General features: G+C 36.1%; 2 protein-coding genes across 2 annotated transcripts in view; both read left to right on the forward strand.

The window, feature by feature from the left end:
* Nucleotides 1-17,692, forward strand: part of LOC145665141 (uncharacterized) — a 41,467-nt gene extending 23,775 nt beyond the window's left edge. Inside the window, exons 3-4 of the mRNA XM_081732421.1 lie at nucleotides 5,798-5,994; nucleotides 17,586-17,692. Of these exons, the coding sequence (XP_081588547.1) occupies nucleotides 5,798-5,994; nucleotides 17,586-17,672 (284 nt within the window). The 3' untranslated portion in view covers nucleotides 17,673-17,692. The remainder of the gene's footprint in view (nucleotides 1-5,797; nucleotides 5,995-17,585) is intronic.
* Nucleotides 17,693-19,702: 2,010 nt separating this feature from the next.
* The window catches only part of LOC145665142 (ecdysteroid-regulated 16 kDa protein-like), a 53,160-nt gene continuing 52,122 nt past the window's right edge, over nucleotides 19,703-20,740 (forward strand). The window contains exon 1 of the mRNA XM_081732422.1: nucleotides 19,703-19,793. Within this exon, the coding sequence (XP_081588548.1) occupies nucleotides 19,703-19,793 (91 nt within the window). The remainder of the gene's footprint in view (nucleotides 19,794-20,740) is intronic.

The following is a 20,740-nucleotide window of genomic DNA, read 5'->3' on the forward strand; positions in this document are numbered from 1 at the left end:
TAAGAAATTAATTTTATGCAGCACTGAATAGTAACAATATTACGAAATACTATTAAAAATGTTGCTTACTTATATTTAATATCACTACTTTTTTACGATGTACTGTGTCACATCTGTAACTATATTAGATTCATCGATCGACTAACTAAACAGGGTTTAACGTCCTTTCTAACATCAGGTTTATATAAAAGGGTATTTATTTTGAAGTCCAATGTGAGACAATACTCGAGTTTTAATATGAAGTAGCACCTCACAGGAAATAAATCATGCATGGTAACAATTAAAATATTATATTTTTACTATTAATATTATATTATATTTTAAAACTTACTGAATGATTTTATGTTTCGGATCAGAGGATACTGAATTAAATATATTTCATATTTTATACCTTAAGCTATGGCATTTCACATTAGCAATTCATTTAATACTCTTCCCTAATAGAGTATGGAAGGAAAGGAGTCGCGAAAATGATATTCCGAGAAATGTTTCCAGTTCCCGGTTTACGCTCACACAAACCGCATCACTATTTATTTTGCTATCTGAAATCTCCTTTAATCGCTTCCCGGTGTACATTTTTGCAGAAAAACGTCCGAAAAAGGTCATGTATTTTTTATTTCATATTTTAAATCTATCATAAATGGAACCTCTCATGGTCTATGTTAATTGTCATTAGGGAACTAAATTTCGAAAGTTATAGTCAATCAAAAAACTCCTTCTGGATTAGCCCGAGTTATTTCGGGCACAGTTCAAAATACAAGAAATGTAAAAAATAGAATGAATCTGCGCTCTAAAAAAAATATGGTCTATTTAGAAACATCTTTTACTACTAACAAAACAGAAGCAAAGCAAAAGTTCCGTGCAATAATAATATGGAGCTATTTAAAAAAAAAAAAAAGTAACGGCATTCCTTCTGGATTATCCCGAATTATTTCGGGCACTGAAAAATAAAAGAAATGCTATAAGATTGAAATAAAAATATATGCTGAAAATATGATATATTTCGTCATATACTTTTCCATATGTCATAATATAATGGCTATATTGTCATAATATAGGTGCTATTTTAATTTAACCCTTAGTTGGTAACATCCAAAAAATAAGCTATAACAGTAACATCCGCCTGAGAGACGGACACGCACAATTGAGACGCTTGAAGCCAAAGTGGTGTAAGTAAGTTTTCAATAAGGTTTAGTTACACCCAGAGAATTGATTCTACGTAACAAATTTAATAAACTGGATAAGAAGCACGTCGTTGTCCACTTGTAAATGTACCCATGAGTTCAATGCAACATGCTTCGCCGTTGAGAATTAATTTCTAAATATATACCTTGTAGAGTTTTATCAACACGTATATGCACCCCAATAGAATATGCCGTTTGGCAATTAGAAGTGAACTTATTGAAAACATTGGCCACTGCTGCTGGAGGATTCTTTCCATTCCTTCGTTCACGAATAGATGAATCATTAAACCAAAACTTCACACCTTTCTGAGACATGGTTGCATGAAAAGCATGAAGTCCAGTGCAGTCAGTTGATAAAGGTGACACCAAGCTCTCACGTCCCGACTTGAAAATGGATCACAAAGTCATCAAACCAATAAGCCCTTCAATTTTAGTCTTATCAGTATTCTTATAACTTGAGAAGGAGTTATGTAACTTTCTTGTCAACACTTCCATTGTACACTAATGCAGTTCACAGTTTCATTCAAAGTGTCATCAGTAAGGAATAAATGTCAGATGTCCTCTGGATTTGGAAAATTCTGTAACTAATTCGCGGTTCCTACCCATGATGACAATTTATTTTTTATCACGTTTTACTTAGATGTTTTAGTACCCAAATTTTTCTTCTTGCAACTCTATCTGATTGAACTATTTTTTGCAATAAACACAATCAGTTTCTGTTGTACTTTCGTATTATTCTGATCACTTTTCTGATCATTGCTGTATCCCTTATCAGATATGTTATTGGCATCATTAAAATCTATTTCTGGATTGCTTTTATGAACTTTTGGATAAATGATCTTGTTCAGGAACATACGAGTCATCGGATCCGTAATCATAATCAGTTTCCGATCTATAGCCATTTCTAACTGTTCTATAGCCATTTGTAGTATAGCCTTACTTCTTTGTGGTGTGCTTTGCTATTTGACATCTTAAAATATTCAGATTTTCGAAACGAAAAAAACAACCAAATATTAATAGTTATCAGTATAAAGTAATATCCGCCCCTTAGACGGATAAAATATATTTCCTTTACAGTAATATCCGCTTGCGAGACGGGGTGGAATAACTTTATACACTTCGATGTTTGCAACAATGAGCTAGACACGCAACCACCTGCGGAAAACTGCACAGTCAACCCACAACTGAAGCATTGGTGAAGTATCAGATCATACCTCCAATATTAGTACCAAGTCTGAAGAAAAAAGTATCGTACATCCTCCTGGGAGACGGATATTACCGACTAAGGGTTAATAGAAGCAAATTCAATGTAAAAGTTAGTAATAATACGAATGCAAATAAAGAAGTAAAGATAATTTATAAATTACTCTGTAACCTGACCAGAGAACTGTTAACAATACCTCAAGTTGACTTTCATTGTGCCAGTCCCTCTGCATTTCGTAATTAGTGCGATTTATAAATTACATTTACATTTTGATACAAATTGGAACTGTTAAAATAAAATAAAAAAATCTCTAACGAATTCACTGTTACTACTACTACTGGTATCTACACCAACAACACTGAAAATTTCTTCTTCGTCTCTGCTTATTGTTTGCAAAATGCACTCAACAATGCAGTTGTAAACACAATGCTTCTTCAAAAGGAAATAAAAGAAACTAACGAACAGCTCCCTCGCAGCGCTAATACTGGAAAAACACGGGACTATTATGGGAGTAATATACTGACCCCCTCCCCCGGTATTAAATCAACAAACCATAACAAAATACCGTTGAATCGTTTGTAAATATTTGCTCCGTGCACTTTTCTTTTTCACCGCAGTATTTCGGGTTAATCCAGAGAAGAACGCGAAAAAATATAATGACCGTAATAACTCGGGTTAATCCAGTTTTGCATATTATCTCCAAACGTAAATACTCGGGTTAATCCGAGAAGCAGTTAAACATTTGTATAAAGAGCTTCTAACTAGCTTTTGTGTACAGTTAGGCAAAATTGAGTTGATGGTAAATAATTGGAAGTTAAAAGCTCGTGCGATATAAACGTATTTTTCGCACAAGTTACAATTGATTTTAGTAGCTTACGTAAAACAGTCTAAATCCGTGAAATAATTGGGGTTGGAATGATCGTCGTTTTCATAGTTAGAAGACTGGATATACAAACAGGTTTAATACTAAATATGGTATGCCGAAAGCATTCTTTAAATGGGGCAAAGTGATCTTATTGTTTGAGGTACTACAGTCACTTGATCTCAATCTTTAAACTGAAATAGCAGAAATCTACCTTCTTCGCAAATGGTAGTTTATTGGAAGTATTTCTTTACCTTTCCACCCTTAGGATACGCATTTTCAGTAAAAGTGGAATAACAAAAATAAACAGTGTAATTCTTTTTCCTCACCACCACCACTTCTCAATCCTTCTGACGCACACTTAAACGGTATCTCGAGTGCTACTATTCAACTCAACGACTCTTAAAACTATAGATTTGAGACTAATATCATTCGTTTTCGGTTACTTTTATCTTGCCCCTTTCTCACTTCCGTTTCTTAACATTACGTTGATCAGGGATGAATTTCGACTTAAACAGCATCGAGAATTGAACTATTCGTCTCAGTGACTCCTAAAACAATGAATTGGATACTAATATAGGTCGTTTTCGATTCTTTATACCCCAGAGTTCCAGTTACCTCTCACCCCCGTGTCGAAAAGTGTCAATGTAATATCCTAAGATCAATGGGAGGATAAGGTTGATAATTATATCAAGTATAATTTTAATAAGTATATTATTATATCAAGGATAATTATATCAAGTATTGCATGCATGCACACACGCAAACTCACATTCACTTTTAGTCTATATACACTATCTAATCAAAAGTATCCGGACACCTGGCTGAAAATGACTTACAAATTCGTGGCGCCCTCCATCGGTACTGCTGGAATTCAATATGGTGTTGGCCCAGCCTTAGCCTTTATGACAACTTCCACTCTCGCAGGCATACTTTCAACCAGGTGCTGGAAGGTTTCTTGGGGAATGGCAGCCCATTCTTCACGGAGTTCTGAACTGAGTAGAGGTATCGATGTAGGTCGGTGAGGCCTGGCACGATGTCGGCGTTCCAAAACACCCAAAGGTGTTCTATAGGATTCAACTCAGGACTCTGTGCAGGTCAGTCCATTACAGGTATGTTCTGGTCGTGTAACCACTCCACCACAGGCCATGCAGTATAAACAGGTGCTCGATCGTGTTGAAAGATGCAATCGCCATTCCCCGAATTGCTCTTCAACAGTGGGAAGCAAGAAGGTGCTTAAAACATCTGTAAGAGTGCCACGCAATACAACAAGGGGTGCAAGCCCCCTCCAAAAAAAACACGACCACACCAGAACACCACCACCTCCGAATTTTACTGTTGGCACTACACACGCTGACAGATGACGTTCACCGGACATTCGCCATACCCACGCCCTACATTCGGATCGCCACATTATGTACCGTGATTCGTCACTCCGTACAACGTTTTTACACTGTTCAAATCGTCCAATGTTTACGCTCCTTACACAAGCGAGGCGTCGTTTGGCACTTACCAGCATGATGTGTCGCTTATGAGCAGCCGCTCGACCACGAAATCCAAGTTTTCTCACCTCACGCCAAACTGTCATAGTATTTGAAGTGGATCCTGTACTTGGAGTGCAGTTTGGAATTCCTGTGTGATGGGTTGGATAGATGTCTGCTATCACACTTTACGACCCTCTTCAACTCTCGGCAGTCTCTGTCAGTCAACAGACGAGGTCGGCCTGTACGCTTTTGTGCTGTACGTGTCCCTTCACGTATCCACTTCACTATCACATCAGACACAGTGGACCTAGGGATGTTTAGGAGTATGGAAATCTCACGCACAGACTTCTGACACAAGTGATACCCAATCACCTGACCACGTTCGAAGTTCGTGGGTTCCGCGGATCGCCCTATTCTGCTTTCTCACGATGTCTAATGACTACTCAGGTCGCTGATAATGAGTACCTAGCAGTAGGTGGCAGCACAATGTACCTAATATGAAAAACGTATGTTTTGGGGGGTGTCCGGATACTTTTGATCACATAGTGCATATATAGTTTTTAAAACCTGAGGTTTAAAGTTCCTTTAGCTGTATCAGCTAGAGGAGTGGATTATCACTGTAACAGATAATGTAGATTATCACACTTTAAAAGGAGTTGGTTGAGAACTGTTTCAGCAAGCATATTGTATATGGTGGCAAATAAAGGAGCACGTATTGCATTAAGAGTCACGTGCTTTTTATTTTCCTATCAGACTTCTAAAGCTAGTTTAGATTTGTTTTAAAGTACCCCTCAGCTCAATTTGCTTGATTCAAGTGATTAGACAATAATATTTTGAGAACCCATGCGAATCATAAATATAACTGTGAACAAATATATATCTCCTTTTGTTCTCACTTTATGGTGCAGACAGTAAGTAAAGCTGTTTCCAAATATGGTATTCTGTTTCTTATGTTTGTTAACATTGTGTGTTTAATGAAAGTACACGGCTAATTATAAGTTTATCAAATGCATACTTGATTTCAATAATCACTTTCTTTATGTATAAATATACTTATTTACAGGGAAAGAAGTTGATTCCTTACAAATTCACGCTTACGCTTACATACTAAGAGTACCTTTTCCATATCCAGGGATCCACAGAACGGAAGCTGGGAACGGTGTATTTACTTCAGATGGGGAATTAGCTGTATTCCCTTTAAAGAAAGACGAAGAATACGTGTATAAGGCAAATTTTACAGTAGAAAGATACTACCCACAGGTTTGTATTTCTTCTATAATACAGGCTACAATCTGTTAATAGATGCGGTAACTAAATATGCTTGTATGTTCTGTTTATCTTGCAGAGTTTGATTTCGTATTTTAATTTCGAGGTTACATGAAACATGAGCCTTCAATTTACAGTACTATTAGATTCTAACTACATGAACCCTAACTAGAGATCACATTTAGAGTTTTATTCCAGTAAAAGAGCGCCCATCAGGGGGCAAGGGGGCGCTCGCCCCCTAAGAGGAAATTATACTTGGGAATATCTAAAACCCAATAGGATTTTTACATTAGTTACAGCAAAATTTGAAACTATATTTGAAATGTCGCTTATAGTTGCCGCCCCCTTTGGAAACCACAACATTGTCGCCCTTGTTCCAGTATACGGAGAAATTTCGATAATTCAAACTTGAATAATTCGAAATATTGGATAATTTAAACAAAAATGCATTCCCGTTGAAAACAGTATTGAAAACGGTGGTAATAATCGTGAAAATCAAACATTTGAACCTTTTGTTTGGCTAATTTGAAGTAATTACTTTTTTGTGGGAGAGGGGCAGATTGAAAACAGAAGAATGAAGATTCAGCTTTCATTTTATTGTCTAGTGGCAGCTATAGTGATGAGTGACACAAGAACACTATCGGTGCGATGTTGATGAAGAAGATGTACACTACATAACCGATGCAGCAAAGAAACACTAAACATATCCGAAGTCTCCGAAATAATAGAAAATTTAGGAAGATTTGCTTAAGGTCAACTAAATGTTATTAATGACTTATCAAGCAACAAGTAAAATTGAAAATTTTGTTGACCATATAAAAGCAATCAAATCAAAACAAAATTAGATTACAAGTTCCTTTGCTCGATTTTGTATTACTTCATTTTACAGACGTGTTCAAATTATTAGACTCACCCTCGAAAAATGCGAAATTAATGTTGCAGTCCTAATTTCGGAGTTCTAGAACATGTAATTTAATGGTTTAAACCACCAATATAGGATCCTTCATTTGTTTACGGTACACTTGAAGTGGTGATATCACCGTTGAACAGCAGATGGCATTAGTAGAGGGGAGGGAGTTCTGAAAGTGGTATTTCAGTTGTGGATAGCTATTGTGGTTTCTAATAACAAGTTACAGTCTGAAGTATTGTGGTTGCAGCCGTAAGCAGTTACGACATTCAAAGCGTTCAACAGTTCGAATCGGCTAGTTTAAAGTGATCTTGACGTGTTTTGTGCACTAATCTTTTATTCTATGAAGTCCTGTAATCGCGGCATAATTTGAAAAGCCAGAGACCTTTCTTCGTGTAAAGTGGAAGTTATCAAAACACTTTTGGCGGAAGGAAGATATAACACAACGACAAATTGCTATTAGAGTTGGGGCAGGGCAAAACTCTGTGAGTAAAATCTCCGTTATGATGAGCAAGGACCAAATGTATTAGCAAAGACTTGGGAAGTGTGGGCGATTTCCAAAGCTATCGCTAAGAGGTATCAAAAAACTAAAAGATTGGCCCTGGGAACAGAAACGTAACTTCTAGAGACTTAAGCATAAAAATAGCTCAGTATGGTGTAGACATTTCGCCTGAAAATGTTCGAAGGATTCTTTGTGCTGGGGGATTTTAAAGCATTCAGGCCAGCAAAGAAAGCAAAAAGTACTCGAATCTTGACAAAGGAGAGCCTCTAATGGGCACGAGGCCTAGAACATTGGACAGCTGCTGATTGGAGAATAGGTGTTTCAGTGATGAATCATGTTCCCTCGTGTCTGATGAATGTTCACAATCTGTGCGACGTCGACCAGAGGAGGAATTTGAGTTGGAATGCCTCTAACAAACAGTGAAGCATCCTAACTTTACTTCAGTCATGGTCTGGGGTGTGATGTTTGCCTTCGGGCCTGGGAAACTGCCTATAAAAGAGGGAACAATAAAGCACGACCAATACCTACAAGTTCTTCAAGAAGAACTGCTTCCCCAGACTGTAATCTGGTTTGATGACGCACACTTCATCTTTATGCATGATGGAGCCGAATGCCACCGGAGCAAAACTGTGACAACATTTTTGAGAACAATGAAATTAGTGTTCTTCCGTAGCCGGGCAATAGTCCTGATATGAACCCGATCAAAAACCCCTGGAGCATCATGAGGGAAAAGCTAAAGAAGAAGCATATTACAACCAAATATCAATTGATCGAGATCAACAGTTTGTAGTATCATGATGATGAATTGAAGTCAAAATGTGCTAAGCTCGTATGCATGCCACAAAGAATAAAAGACTTAATGAAGGATAATGGATTTCATACGAAATAGTAATCTTTGTGAGAGAGAGAATTTTTTTGTAAGTATTCCATTTCATTTTTTGTTTCTAAGTTAGATACACACACTGTATAATATTTATATTTAAATTTCAGGTACGCATTTGTTTAATTCATATTGAAAATCATGTGCCGTGACCACAAGAAATTAGAACAGAATTACGGAACAGTAATTTGGACCAAGTTCAAATGCGTTTTCTGACGTAATATTGTAAGAACAGTAAAATATTCAGAAACTGAATGTTGAGTCTAATAATTTGAACACGTCTGTATATGATATTGTATTTAAGTAGGTTTTCTATGATACCTTTGACATAAATTATGTACAAATAAATATCCTTTCTTTCTTTGCCTCATGTAATTATGCAAAACTGTTGTTACTTTAGAAACATTTTTCACCTGCACATTAATGATTTGATTCTATAAGAATGATTTCTCGAATTTTCCCCGCTTAAAAGTCAATATGAATCTTAGGTAAAAATATAGACAGTGTCGTTTTGCGTACAACATTATGGATTTTCTAAACAACTGAAATTATTATGAAAAACACTTTTTTGATTGCCAATGTATGTTTTTCAATAGATGAGCAAACGAGATTTACGTGCAAGAGGGACACACGCCAAATTAAGGGGATTTTGTATCTGTTACCAACGGTTTCTCAATCGTTGTAAGATGGAAATTTTACATCTAATTATATAAGTAATTAAGTAAAATTTACGTAAATATTTAACGGAAAGATTTAAATTTAACGTCCAATTTTTTCACTACAAACTAGCATGGCCGGAGATCAAACCAGGGTTTCTTTGGTTAGAAGTATGCGAAAACAGAGGGAAAGAAAACTTTTTTTTTCTACTTATCTGACATTAGTGAAACTTTTTGTTTGTGTCAAGGTGTTGCATGAAGGTTCTGTATGTGATAAATAAACTTTCGAACACCTTTACTACTTTTCATATATTGTACAATAATATTATTAACTAGCATCAATTACCCGCTTCGCTGGATTAAATATTAAAAAAAAGTAATATGTTTCGTTAGTCAGTCACTTTTTACTATTACTGAAGCGCTGTCTGATACAATAACTAGCATCAATTACCCGCTTCGCTGGATTAAATATTAAAAAAATAGTAATATGTTTTGTTAGTCAGCCACTTTTTACTATTACTGAAGCGCTGTCTGATACAATAACTAGCATCAATTACCCGCTTCGCTGGATTAAATATTAAAAAAATAGTAATATGTTTCGTTAGTCAGTCACTTTTTACTATTACTGAAGCGCTGTCTGATACAATAACTAGCATCAATTACCCGCTTCGCTGGATTAAATATTAAAAAAATAGTAATATGTTTCGTTAGTCAGTCACTTTTTACTATTACTGAAGCGCTGTCTGATACAATAACTAGTATCAATTACCCGCTTCGCTGGATTAAATATTAAAAAAATAGTAATATGTTTCGTTAGTCAGTCACTTTTTACTATTACTGAAGCGCTGTCTGATACAATAACTAGCATCAATTACCCGCTTCGCTGGATTAAATATTAAAAAAATAGTAATATGTTTCGTTAGTCAGTCACTTTTTACTATTACTGAAGCGCTGTCTGATACAATAACTAGCATCAATTACCCGCTTCGCTGGATTAAATATTAAAAAAATAGTAATATGTTTCGTTAGTCAGTCACTTTTTACTATTACTGAAGCGCTGTCTGATACAATAACTAGCATCAATTACCCGCTTCGCTGGATTAAATATTAAAAAAATAGTAATATGTTTCGTTAGTCAGTCACTTTTTACTATTACTGAAGCGCTGTCTGATACAATAACTAGCATCAATTACCCGCTTCGCTGGATTAAATATTAAAAAAATAGTAATATGTTTCGTTAGTCAGTCACTTTTTACTATTACTGAAGCGCTGTCTGATACAATAACTAGCATCAATTACCCGCTTCGCTGGATTAAATATTAAAAAAATAGTAATATGTTTCGTTAGTCAGTCACTTTTTACTATTACTGAAGCGCTGTCTGATACAATAACTAGCATCAATTACCCGCTTCGCTGGATTAAATATTAAAAAAATAGTAATATGTTTCGTTAGTCAGTCACTTTTTACTATTACTGAAGCGCTGTCTGATACAATAACTAGCATCAATTACCCGCTTCGCTGGATTAAATATTAAAAAAATAGTAATATGTTTCGTTAGTCAGTCACTTTTTACTATTACTGAAGCGCTGTCTGATACAATAACTAGCATCAATTACCCGCTTCGCTGGATTAAATATTAAAAAAATAGTAATATGTTTCGTTAGTCAGTCACTTTTTACTATTACTGAAGCGCTGTCTGATACAATAACTAGCATCAATTACCCGCTTCGCTGGATTAAATATTAAAAAAATAGTAATATGTTTCGTTAGTCAGTCACTTTTTACTATTACTGAAGCGCTGTCTGATACAATAACTAGCATCAATTACCCGCTTCGCTGGATTAAATATTAAAAAAATAGTAATATGTTTCGTTAGTCAGTCACTTTTTACTATTACTGAAGCGCTGTCTGATACAATAACTAGCATCAATTACCCGCTTCGCTGGATTAAATATTAAAAAAATAGTAATATGTTTCGTTAGTCAGTCACTTTTTACTATTACTGAAGCGCTGTCTGATACAATAACTAGCATCAATTACCCGCTTCGCTGGATTAAATATTAAAAAAATAGTAATATGTTTCGTTAGTCAGTCACTTTTTACTATTACTGAAGCGCTGTCTGATACAATAACTAGCATCAATTACCCGCTTCGCTGGATTAAATATTAAAAAAATAGTAATATGTTTCGTTAGTCAGTCACTTTTTACTATTACTGAAGCGCTGTCTGATACAATAACTAGCATCAATTACCCGCTTCGCTGGATTAAATATTAAAAAAATAGTAATATGTTTCGTTAGTCAGTCACTTTTTACTATTACTGAAGCGCTGTCTGATACAATAACTAGCATCAATTACCCGCTTCGCTGGATTAAATATTAAAAAAATAGTAATATGTTTCGTTAGTCAGTCACTTTTTACTATTACTAAAGCGCTTCTTGATATTGGTCATTTTCGACGACTCCTCCCTATGTTACAGGCCACGGAATCGAAAGTGTCATTGTTCATCTCAGCTACCCCGAAAAGTATGAAGTCGACACTGATATTGGTCATTTTGATTATATATATGCGACCCCTCCCACAATTTTTGCGGGGATGAATTTGGATTTAAGTCGGATCAGAAGGGTCACTGTTTATCCCAGCGACCTCAAAACTATAGATTGGACACTAATAACGGTCATTTTCGATCATTTGTAAATGTCTTTCCCCTCCTTTAAGTTACATTGTCAAAGTGATATGACAAAAATCATCTAATGTTCGAACTTCATCTACCTTGAAAATTTGATCGATATCAGTCCGGTGGCTCAAGAGCTATTAAGTTTTATTTATTTTTATATTTCTACCCCTCCTACCTCCTTCCCTAAGTTATATCATCAAAGAGAATAGATAAATATCATCATAGGTCCGAACCTCATAATATGTTGAAAATTTGATCGACATCGGTCAGGTGGTTCAAGAGTAAAGTCACATAGACAGCAACTTTCATTTTTATTTTTTTTACATATATCTCCGCCTCCTCCTATCCTACGTTCAATCGTCAAAGTTAAATGATAAAAATTATCCCAAGTCCGAACGTCATCTATGTTGAAAATTTGATCGAGATCGGTTGGGTGGTTCAAGAGTTATTAAGTTTTATTTATTTTTATATATCTGTTCCCTCCACCACCACCCCTAAGTTCTACCGTCAAAGTGATCCAGGTCCGAACTTCATCCATATTGAAAATTCGATCAAGATCGGTCTTATGGTTAAAGCGTGATGAAGTCACAAAGACAGTCACTTTTATTTTCATTCTTTTTATATCTTCCTTTCCTCCCCTAGGTTGCACCGTAAAAATGAAATAACGAAAACATCCCAGGCCAGAACCTTATATATGTTGAAAGTTTCATCATGATCGGTCTGGTGGCTCAAGAGTTATTAAGTTTAATTTATTTTTATAGATTTCTAACTTCCCTTCCCCTCTTCTAAGTTATACTGTTAAAGTAATAAAAAAACCTCAGGTTTGAACCTCATGCATGTTGAATTTTTTTAAGATCGGTCGGGTGGTTAAAGCGTGATGAAGTCACAAAGGCAGTCACTTTTATTTTTATTCTTTTTATATCTCCCCCTTTCCTCCCCTAGGTTGCATCGTAAAAATGAAATAACAAAAACATCCCAGGCCAGAACATTATATATGTTGAAAGTTTCATCATGATCGGTCCGGTGGCTCAAGAGTTATTAAGTTTAATTTATTTTTATAGATTTCTAACTTCCCTTCCCCTCTTCTAAGTTATACCGTTAAAGTAATAAAAAAAACATCTCAGGTTTGAACCTCATGCATGTTGAAATCTTTTAAAGATCGGTCGGGTGGTTAAAGCGTGATGAAGTCACAAAGACAGTCACTTTTATTTTTATTCTTTTTATATCTCCCTTTTTCCTCCCGTAGGTTGCATCGTAAAAATGAAATAACAAAAACATCCCAGGCCAGAACCTTATATATGTTGAAAGTTTCATCATGATCGGTCTGGTGGCTCAAGAGTTATTAAGTTTAATTTATTTTTATAGATTTCTAACTTCCCTTCCCCTCTTCTAAGTTATACCGTTAAAGTAATAAATAAACACCTCCGGTTTGAACCTCATGCATGTTGAAATTTTTTAAAGATCGGTCGGGTGGTTAAAGCGTGATGAAGTCACAAAGACAGTCACTTTTATTTTTATTATTTTTATATCCCCCTTTCCTCCCCTAGGTTGCACCGTAAAAATGAAATAACGAAAACATCCCAGGCCAGAACCTTATATATGTTGAAAGTTTCATCATGATCGGTCCGGTGGCTCAAGAGTTATTAAGTTTAATTTATTTTTATAGATTTCTAACTTCCCTTCCCCTTTTCTAAGTTATACCGTTAAAGTAATAAAAAAACACCTCAGGTTTGAACCTCATGCATGTTGAAATTTTTTTAAAGATCGGTCGGGTGGTTAAAGCGTGATGAAGTCACAAAGACAGTCACTTTTATTTTTATTCTTTTTATATCTCCCCCTTTTCTCCCCTAGGTTGCACCGTAAAAATGAAATAACGAAAACATCCCAGGCCAGAACCTTATATATGTTGAAAGTTTGATCGAGATCAGTTGGGTGGTTCAAGAGTTGTTAAGTTTTATTTATGTTCATGTATTTCCCTTTCTCCCCTCCCTCTCCCCTAAGATCTACTATCAAAATGAAATGATAAAAACCTTCCCAGGTTTGAACTTCATATATGTTGAAAATTTGATTGTGATCGATCTGGTGAATCAAAAGTATTTAATTCACGAACATAGTCACTTTTATTTTTATATTTATTTATTTATTTTTTCTATGTCCCCCTACCCCTCCCCTAAGTAGTACCGTCAAAGTAAATAACTAAAAACACTCCCAGGCTAGAATTACATCTACGTTAAAAATTTGATCGACATCGGTCGGGCGGTCCAAAAGATTAAGAGTCACAAACATAGTCACTTTCAAATTTAAAATATAGATTATGTGAATTAGTATATAACGTATTACATTTTGTATTCTTTGTGACCATTTTTCTTCCTGTTAGTCGCCATTTCTGAGATATTTGTGTAAGAAATCTTAACCGTTTCACTGCGATAAATTCTTCGTTTAATAAATTTTGGAGTAATTTACTTTTGTGTTTTTAATACAAGAGGGTCATACAAAATTGACGTTTTGCGGACTGAGATGGCGACGAATTACTGATAATATTTAGTTTTACGGAGTAATGGGTGAGCTATACACAACTCATTATATTTTACTGCTTAGCACAATACAGAAGCTAGAAAAGTAGAACATGCGCTAAAATAATTGTGAAATGATGCATAAAATAATAGGGTAAAGGCACCGAATATGGAATACTTTTTGTTTCTTCTTTATTTCTCAGAAATGCATATACCAGAATAAAAATATTATACATCATAATACTTGCGGTACCTTTGCAAAACAAAATTCAAGTATGAAAGTGTGTTCCACATTATTGATTTTTTACAATATTACAAAATTGAAAGAAACTCAATTTCCCATATTAGGCACACCCCGCTCCTAATATGGAACACTACCTGTTCTTAAAGTGGAATACTAGAACAAGTGTGTGCGTCTGCCTACAATACGATATTTGGACAAGTCGAGCACGGGCGATGCATTCGAGCAATTTATTTGTTTATTTAAGGAATAAATTTACTTATTAGTTCAAGGAAAGAATCATATGAAGTGTTCAAGCCTCGAACTCCGAAATCACATAGGCCCTTAATATAAGACTACGAATTGAAAAGGACTCAGTCCTGGGCTCCAGAAAAGTACCATCCCTTCATACGCCTGATGGGACTGAGGCAAACAAGGGAAAAACTCACTGAGAATGGGTGGTCTGAGCAGTGATCGTGCCCATGCTCGAATTATTCAAACGTCGCGTTGTAGGCATTGCGGCCTATAGGTCTATAAGACAAGTAAACAAAAAATTACATAACATTCTTAAGATAATTAAAACATAAAACAGCAGAAATACTAGAATTCTACGTAGTACAAAGATAATTATCGAACTTGACTGGACTTATTCATTACTAGGCATATGTTTGTAAAATGCTTGTAAAACGAAACATTCGGGGAAGCAAAAATGACCTATATAAAGAAAAAGTTCGAACATACTAGATTAGTGTGTTTTAAGGCGTCCAAATTTTTAATTCCAGTTTTGCTTTGCAAAACACTGGCCACAAACATATTTTTCTCCATCTTTCATGGGACACGTTTCGTAGGACCATCTTTTACAAAGTGGCCACTTTAACCAATCTCCTTCCCTTCCACTAAGCGACCACAATTTACCATAATGTCCACATTCTTCATCATCGTCATTATCAGTAGGATCACTTAAACTGTCACGATCTTCGTTCAAATCACTCACTGACTCTTTTCTAACTTGTAGCCACTTGATGTTCTTGGCTGTTTCGATTGGATTTTTTTGGGGGGGAGGGGCGTGGAAAGTTAAATTTTTTTTAACTACTTGCAGTGACGAGGTAAAGGCCCGTTGTGATGAGGTAGAGGCAGCTTCGAAATCGTTTTTGTTTAGAGTTCTCGTAACTACTTTAGCTTCATCTGGCTTTCGACCACCTGTGTTGCAATGCTGTGGTTGCGGACTCACTACTTCAATCGGTACTGTCGTGCTGTTCTCTTCACTTTGCACTGTAGACGGCACGGCATTTGGGACATTTGAACCAATAAATAATCTGTGAAAATTTCATTCAAATCGGTTCACGCGTTTAGGAGTTATCGCGAGACACACAGACAGACAACACAAATGCCAAACGTGTCGACTAGGAGACGTTCGCTGACGCTCAGTCTAAAATAATATGTCAGGCATGTCAGTCCGCGTCACTCGAATTGGAGTATGGATTCAACCAATAAGCCCGTAGTGCGCTGATTCCAAACTTCAGTAAGAAATTTAATCTTTCGTATTTGATTTTTTTCACATTTATGGTCATTTACGGATGATTAGAAACCTCACTGAAGGTTTGCCAACAGCGCACTGCAAATTTATTGGTTGACGCCCTACGCCAATTCGAGTGACGCAGATTATAATATAACTTACAATTCAGTTATTCTTCTTCACTTCTAGTTCACATACGTATGAACCTATTTAGGAATATTCCATATTAGGATCCTGCTAATATTCCATATTAGGAAAATCGCTATTTTGGATAGTTCTCTTCCTACACGCGCTTACGTGATTCTCAGTGTACTGAATCTTTATGCCCTAATGGTACACTATATATGTAATCTAAACATCATAAACTCAAAGATAATACATGTCTTTTTGCGTACATTCAGCAGCTTGGAAGGTACGTCCAAAAAACTCAAGTTCTTCAGAAAAATATTCTGCAACAAAAGAAAATGTTTTGTTATCGTTCGGCAGCAAACCACTCATGCGCAGACTGAGGGTGTCATTGTGTACAAGTTTACATAAAGTCTTCTCGGCGGCAGCACATAGTAGACGAAATAGTCTGGTATTTCAAATTAGGAACGTATTCCATATATAGCGCACCCACCCTACTTACACACAATGCTAAAGAAATAACTAGTCCATAAAAAAAATTCTCGTGAGTCTCTCAGAATCATTTCATTTTGATTTGAATCGTATTAGCACATTGGGAAAACTGTCTAGGATTTAAGGAGAATTCTTAGATAATTTTGTCGATAGTAATTTTAAGGTTTGTATCCCTCCAATTACATAGTAATATTTCTATATGAAAAAAAAACAACAAAGTTAGCAAAGCCCTCCCCGAAACAAAATCGTAAATACGCCACTGCTCTTGATCCTAATTCCTCGATTTGTTTTTCTTTTGTTGCAAATAGATCTTGGCCCCTCCATTAGAAGTTTGCACCAAAGAGGAAGAACTAGGAGTCATCCGGATTTGTGTCTGTGTGTGTGTGTGTGTGTGGTCAGGAACCACGACTAATTTCCAGAAGATGAGCCACTTCATCAGTAGCCATTCGTCTGTCTAACAGAAACATGCCACGTGTACGCTTAATGTTGTCATCATTTGTGGCAGTAGATGGTAGTCCGATTCCTTCGTCGTGCGTAACACTTTTGCGAAAATTTTGGATTTTTTTTTTCAATTCATTCGTACACATTCTGTTGCTGCAAGGCACTGTTTCCGTATTGTTCCAAAAGTCTTTGATAGATTGTGACCCCTGATACACCTTCCAACCTCAAAAGCTGAATCAGTGCTTGTTGTTCATCTTTGGTGCAAACTTCTAATGGAGCGGCTATGCTCTATCTGCAACCAAAGGAAGACAAATGGAGGAATTAGGATAAAACTTTCATAGCGTGACTATAACAGCATAACAATAAAATAAGTGAGGATAGAGCTCAATATGAACAAAGCAAGAAAAGATATAGCCACATTGCGGATAATTTTCGACTTACCCTCGTATAAAATCGTCATATTAAATGATGGTACCTTCCAATTTCTCAAAAATGTGGATGAGTCTTTAATTTACTCGTATAATATAATCTTAAACTATTAATTTGTTTTTCACATTTAGCAAACTTCACAGTCCCTAATAACTAATTAACTAATAATGTGTATCTAGTTACATAAGCTATGTATAACGGTTTTTTTGCTCTCTTTAATTTTAGTTTCGATTCGACGCCTATTGGGCACTCAAGACACCGTCAGGAGAGACTCCATTGTGTTTAATCCTTCCTCTGAGAATTATATCTTAAATATTTTTTTTAAGTTCACAGTCATTTAAGCATTATTCAGATTACTATTTGTTACATCATTCCGATACAATTATAAGCAGAAGTGTTTCGGAAATAATACAGGATAATTCGTAAGTAACTTCTAAAAAATGTATAGATTCTATAAAAAAATACATACTGTACAAAGAAACAGTTGTGCGTTTTCTTTTATTTTACATTTAATCTTGTTTAAAAATGATGTCTTTCCAATTTTTTTTAAATAGTTTGTAGTTATAAAGTTACATTGTACTGTACGTTTAGCAGCCACAAAACAATTACCATTTTGCACAGGGCAATTCAAAGTGATGGGTCGAATTTTATGTCAATATTTCCTTTATTATGTACTATATGTGTATCATCGCCATAACATTTCAAAGTGAAGGTTCCAAACTTTAAATACTACCGCTAGAGCGCTCGCCTAATATACAACCATGCATCAGTTGCGATTTTTTTGTTTAACATCCAACGATTTTTCAAGGCTAAGGAAGACAGTGATGATGATCATAATAATTGTAATGTTCAAATGTAGAAAATGTGAGAAAATTGAAGAACACAGGAAAGCAAACACGCACACAGTGTTTTGTCCACCACAACGCCTTTCTGGCGCCAATTGTGATTGACCCGGGATTCAGGTACACCAGAGGTTAGTATTTTACCACTGAGCCACATCAACTTTCTAGGTAAAGTTTGCTTTGTTACAAACACATTTTATTAATTGCTTTTTTTCGTTAAAATATGGTAAGTCAGATAACACTGTTCACATTTTTACCTTTTATTACTTTTTTTTTTACAGAAACAAAAGTAGCAGTGCTTTATTGATTTTTGGACAAAATCACACTTCAAATTTATCTCCTGCCTCCGGTTTCTAAGTAATTTACCGTTTTATATTTTGCATATAACGCTATGGGCCATTATAAGTACATGATTTGAAATTATTATTTTACACTGTACAAAATGTCGTTCTTGACAAGTATTTGGTGCGTATTCGACTTGGCAACGTTGTACGTTATCAACAGCTAGTGCGAGTATCTCATGAGTCACGTGAAACAATGGTTGCAACTAGCTCCAGTTAACGTCTCTAATCGTATTTGTGGCATGCTTCAAGCAATAGTTTGGCAGACTGTTTGTGTTATTGGTGAACCAGTAGTTTGAAAGTAGGAGTGACGACATTATTGATGTTGTACATATTGTTTCCATTCCGAAGTGTCAGTGATTCAAGGAAAGTGCAGCAATCCCCCGCGTTTGTAAACATTCGGTGGACAGTGTGTGCTACATATGTGAATGGACACGATTTGTGGTTCCAGGAAGCGGTCATTGACTGCTGCAGTGCTAACAGCATATATACTATAATATGGGTGTCGTTTTGGAGACCAGGATAAATCATGGGCTCCCCACGTTTGTTGTACGAGTTGTTCATCTACTCTCAATGCCTGGATGCATGGGAATAACATTTCCATGCGCTTTGCTGTGCCCGCCATTTGGCGTGAACCAACAAACCATAGTACAGACTGCTAATTTCGCATGCTACCCTGCTCTAAGAAAGGTATAAATACGAAGAAGAAGATTAAGATCGAATATCCAGTGATACCATCTGTAATTTGTCCAGTGGCCCATGGAAAATCGTTGCCTGTTCTCGATCCCCCGGCTACCATTCCGACAGAAAGTGATACAGAGAATGGAAGTGAAGTTGAACCTGCTCCATATACCAGTTACACTGATCCTTCATTTGAGCCGAAAATCAACTATCCTAAACCACACAGACTCACACAAGCGGAGCTTCATGACCTGATTAGAGATTTGGAACTGCTAAAGGATAAAGCTGCGTTCTTAGCATCTAGATACAGCAGTGGAACCTTCTGGAGAATACAGTCAGGGTATCAACTTTACGCGATCTTCAAAACGATCTTGCAAAATATTTCTGCTGCACCTATTAGTTAGTATTTTGCAATGATGTTCCAGGTTTGATCCAGACACTGAAGATTCCGTACAAAGTAGAAGATTGGAGACTGTTTATGGAAGCCTCCAAAGCAAGCCTTAAGGCTGTGCTCCTGTACAACAGTACGGAAATATCAGTATCAATCCCTGTTGATTATGCACCCCTAGGTAAAGAAAGTTATCCCATGTTGGAACGCGGTTTGCATCTTATAAAATATCGTGAGCACAAGTAGTTAGTTTGTTGTGATTTTAAGGTGATCGCAATTTTGCTTGGTCTACAGGGTGGCTATACAAAGTACAGTTGTTACATATGTGAGTGGGATAGTCGTGCAAAGAATGTACATTACACTCAAAAGGAATGGCCACGACGAACAGCTTTGTTGCCAGGGTAAAAAGAAAAAAAATTCAAATGTACCTCTTGTGAACCATACAAAGCATTGTGCTATCACCATTGCACATCAAGCTTGGACTCATGAAGGCATTTGTGAAGGCCATGAACAAAAATGAACGTTCATTGGCATACTTATGCCAAAGGCTTTTGCGTCTAAGTACAGAAAAGATTAAGCAGAACGTCTTTATTGGTCCGCAAATACGCAAGCTAATGCAAGATAAGGTGTTTGAATCTATTATCAGTGCTGACGAGCTCCATGGGTGACATTGTTTCCGCAATGTTTGTAACAGATCCTTGGGCAACAACCGAGCGGAAAATTATAAAGAATTAGTAGAAGAATTGCTATCTGCCTACGAGCACTTCCTCCATTCCCACCTTGATGTCTTCCCAGTGAATTGTGGATCTTTCAGTGACGAGCAAGGAGAGCGATTTCACCAGGACATTTCTGTCATGAAACAACATTACAAAGGAAAGTGGTCAGTTTCAATGTTAGCGGATTTCTACTGGATGGTTCCTAGAGATGCTCCAAATGTTCCTCAGAAGAAACAAGCAAAGAGACGGCATGTTTAAAACAGATACTTTAGGTAACTTTTACTAATACAGTTTTTGTACTGTAGCGCTATATGCAAAATGTTAAAAGTGCTATTACACTGATAGTGTTCCAGCAGGACGTTATATTTTTGATATTCATATTCAGTGGCCAAACATTTATAAGATACAGCTA

The sequence above is a fragment of the Thermobia domestica genome, chromosome 11, assembly GCF_964235325.1.
Source record: "Thermobia domestica chromosome 11, izTheDome1.hap1.1, whole genome shotgun sequence".
Classification (NCBI taxonomy): Eukaryota; Metazoa; Arthropoda; class Insecta; order Zygentoma; family Lepismatidae; genus Thermobia; species Thermobia domestica.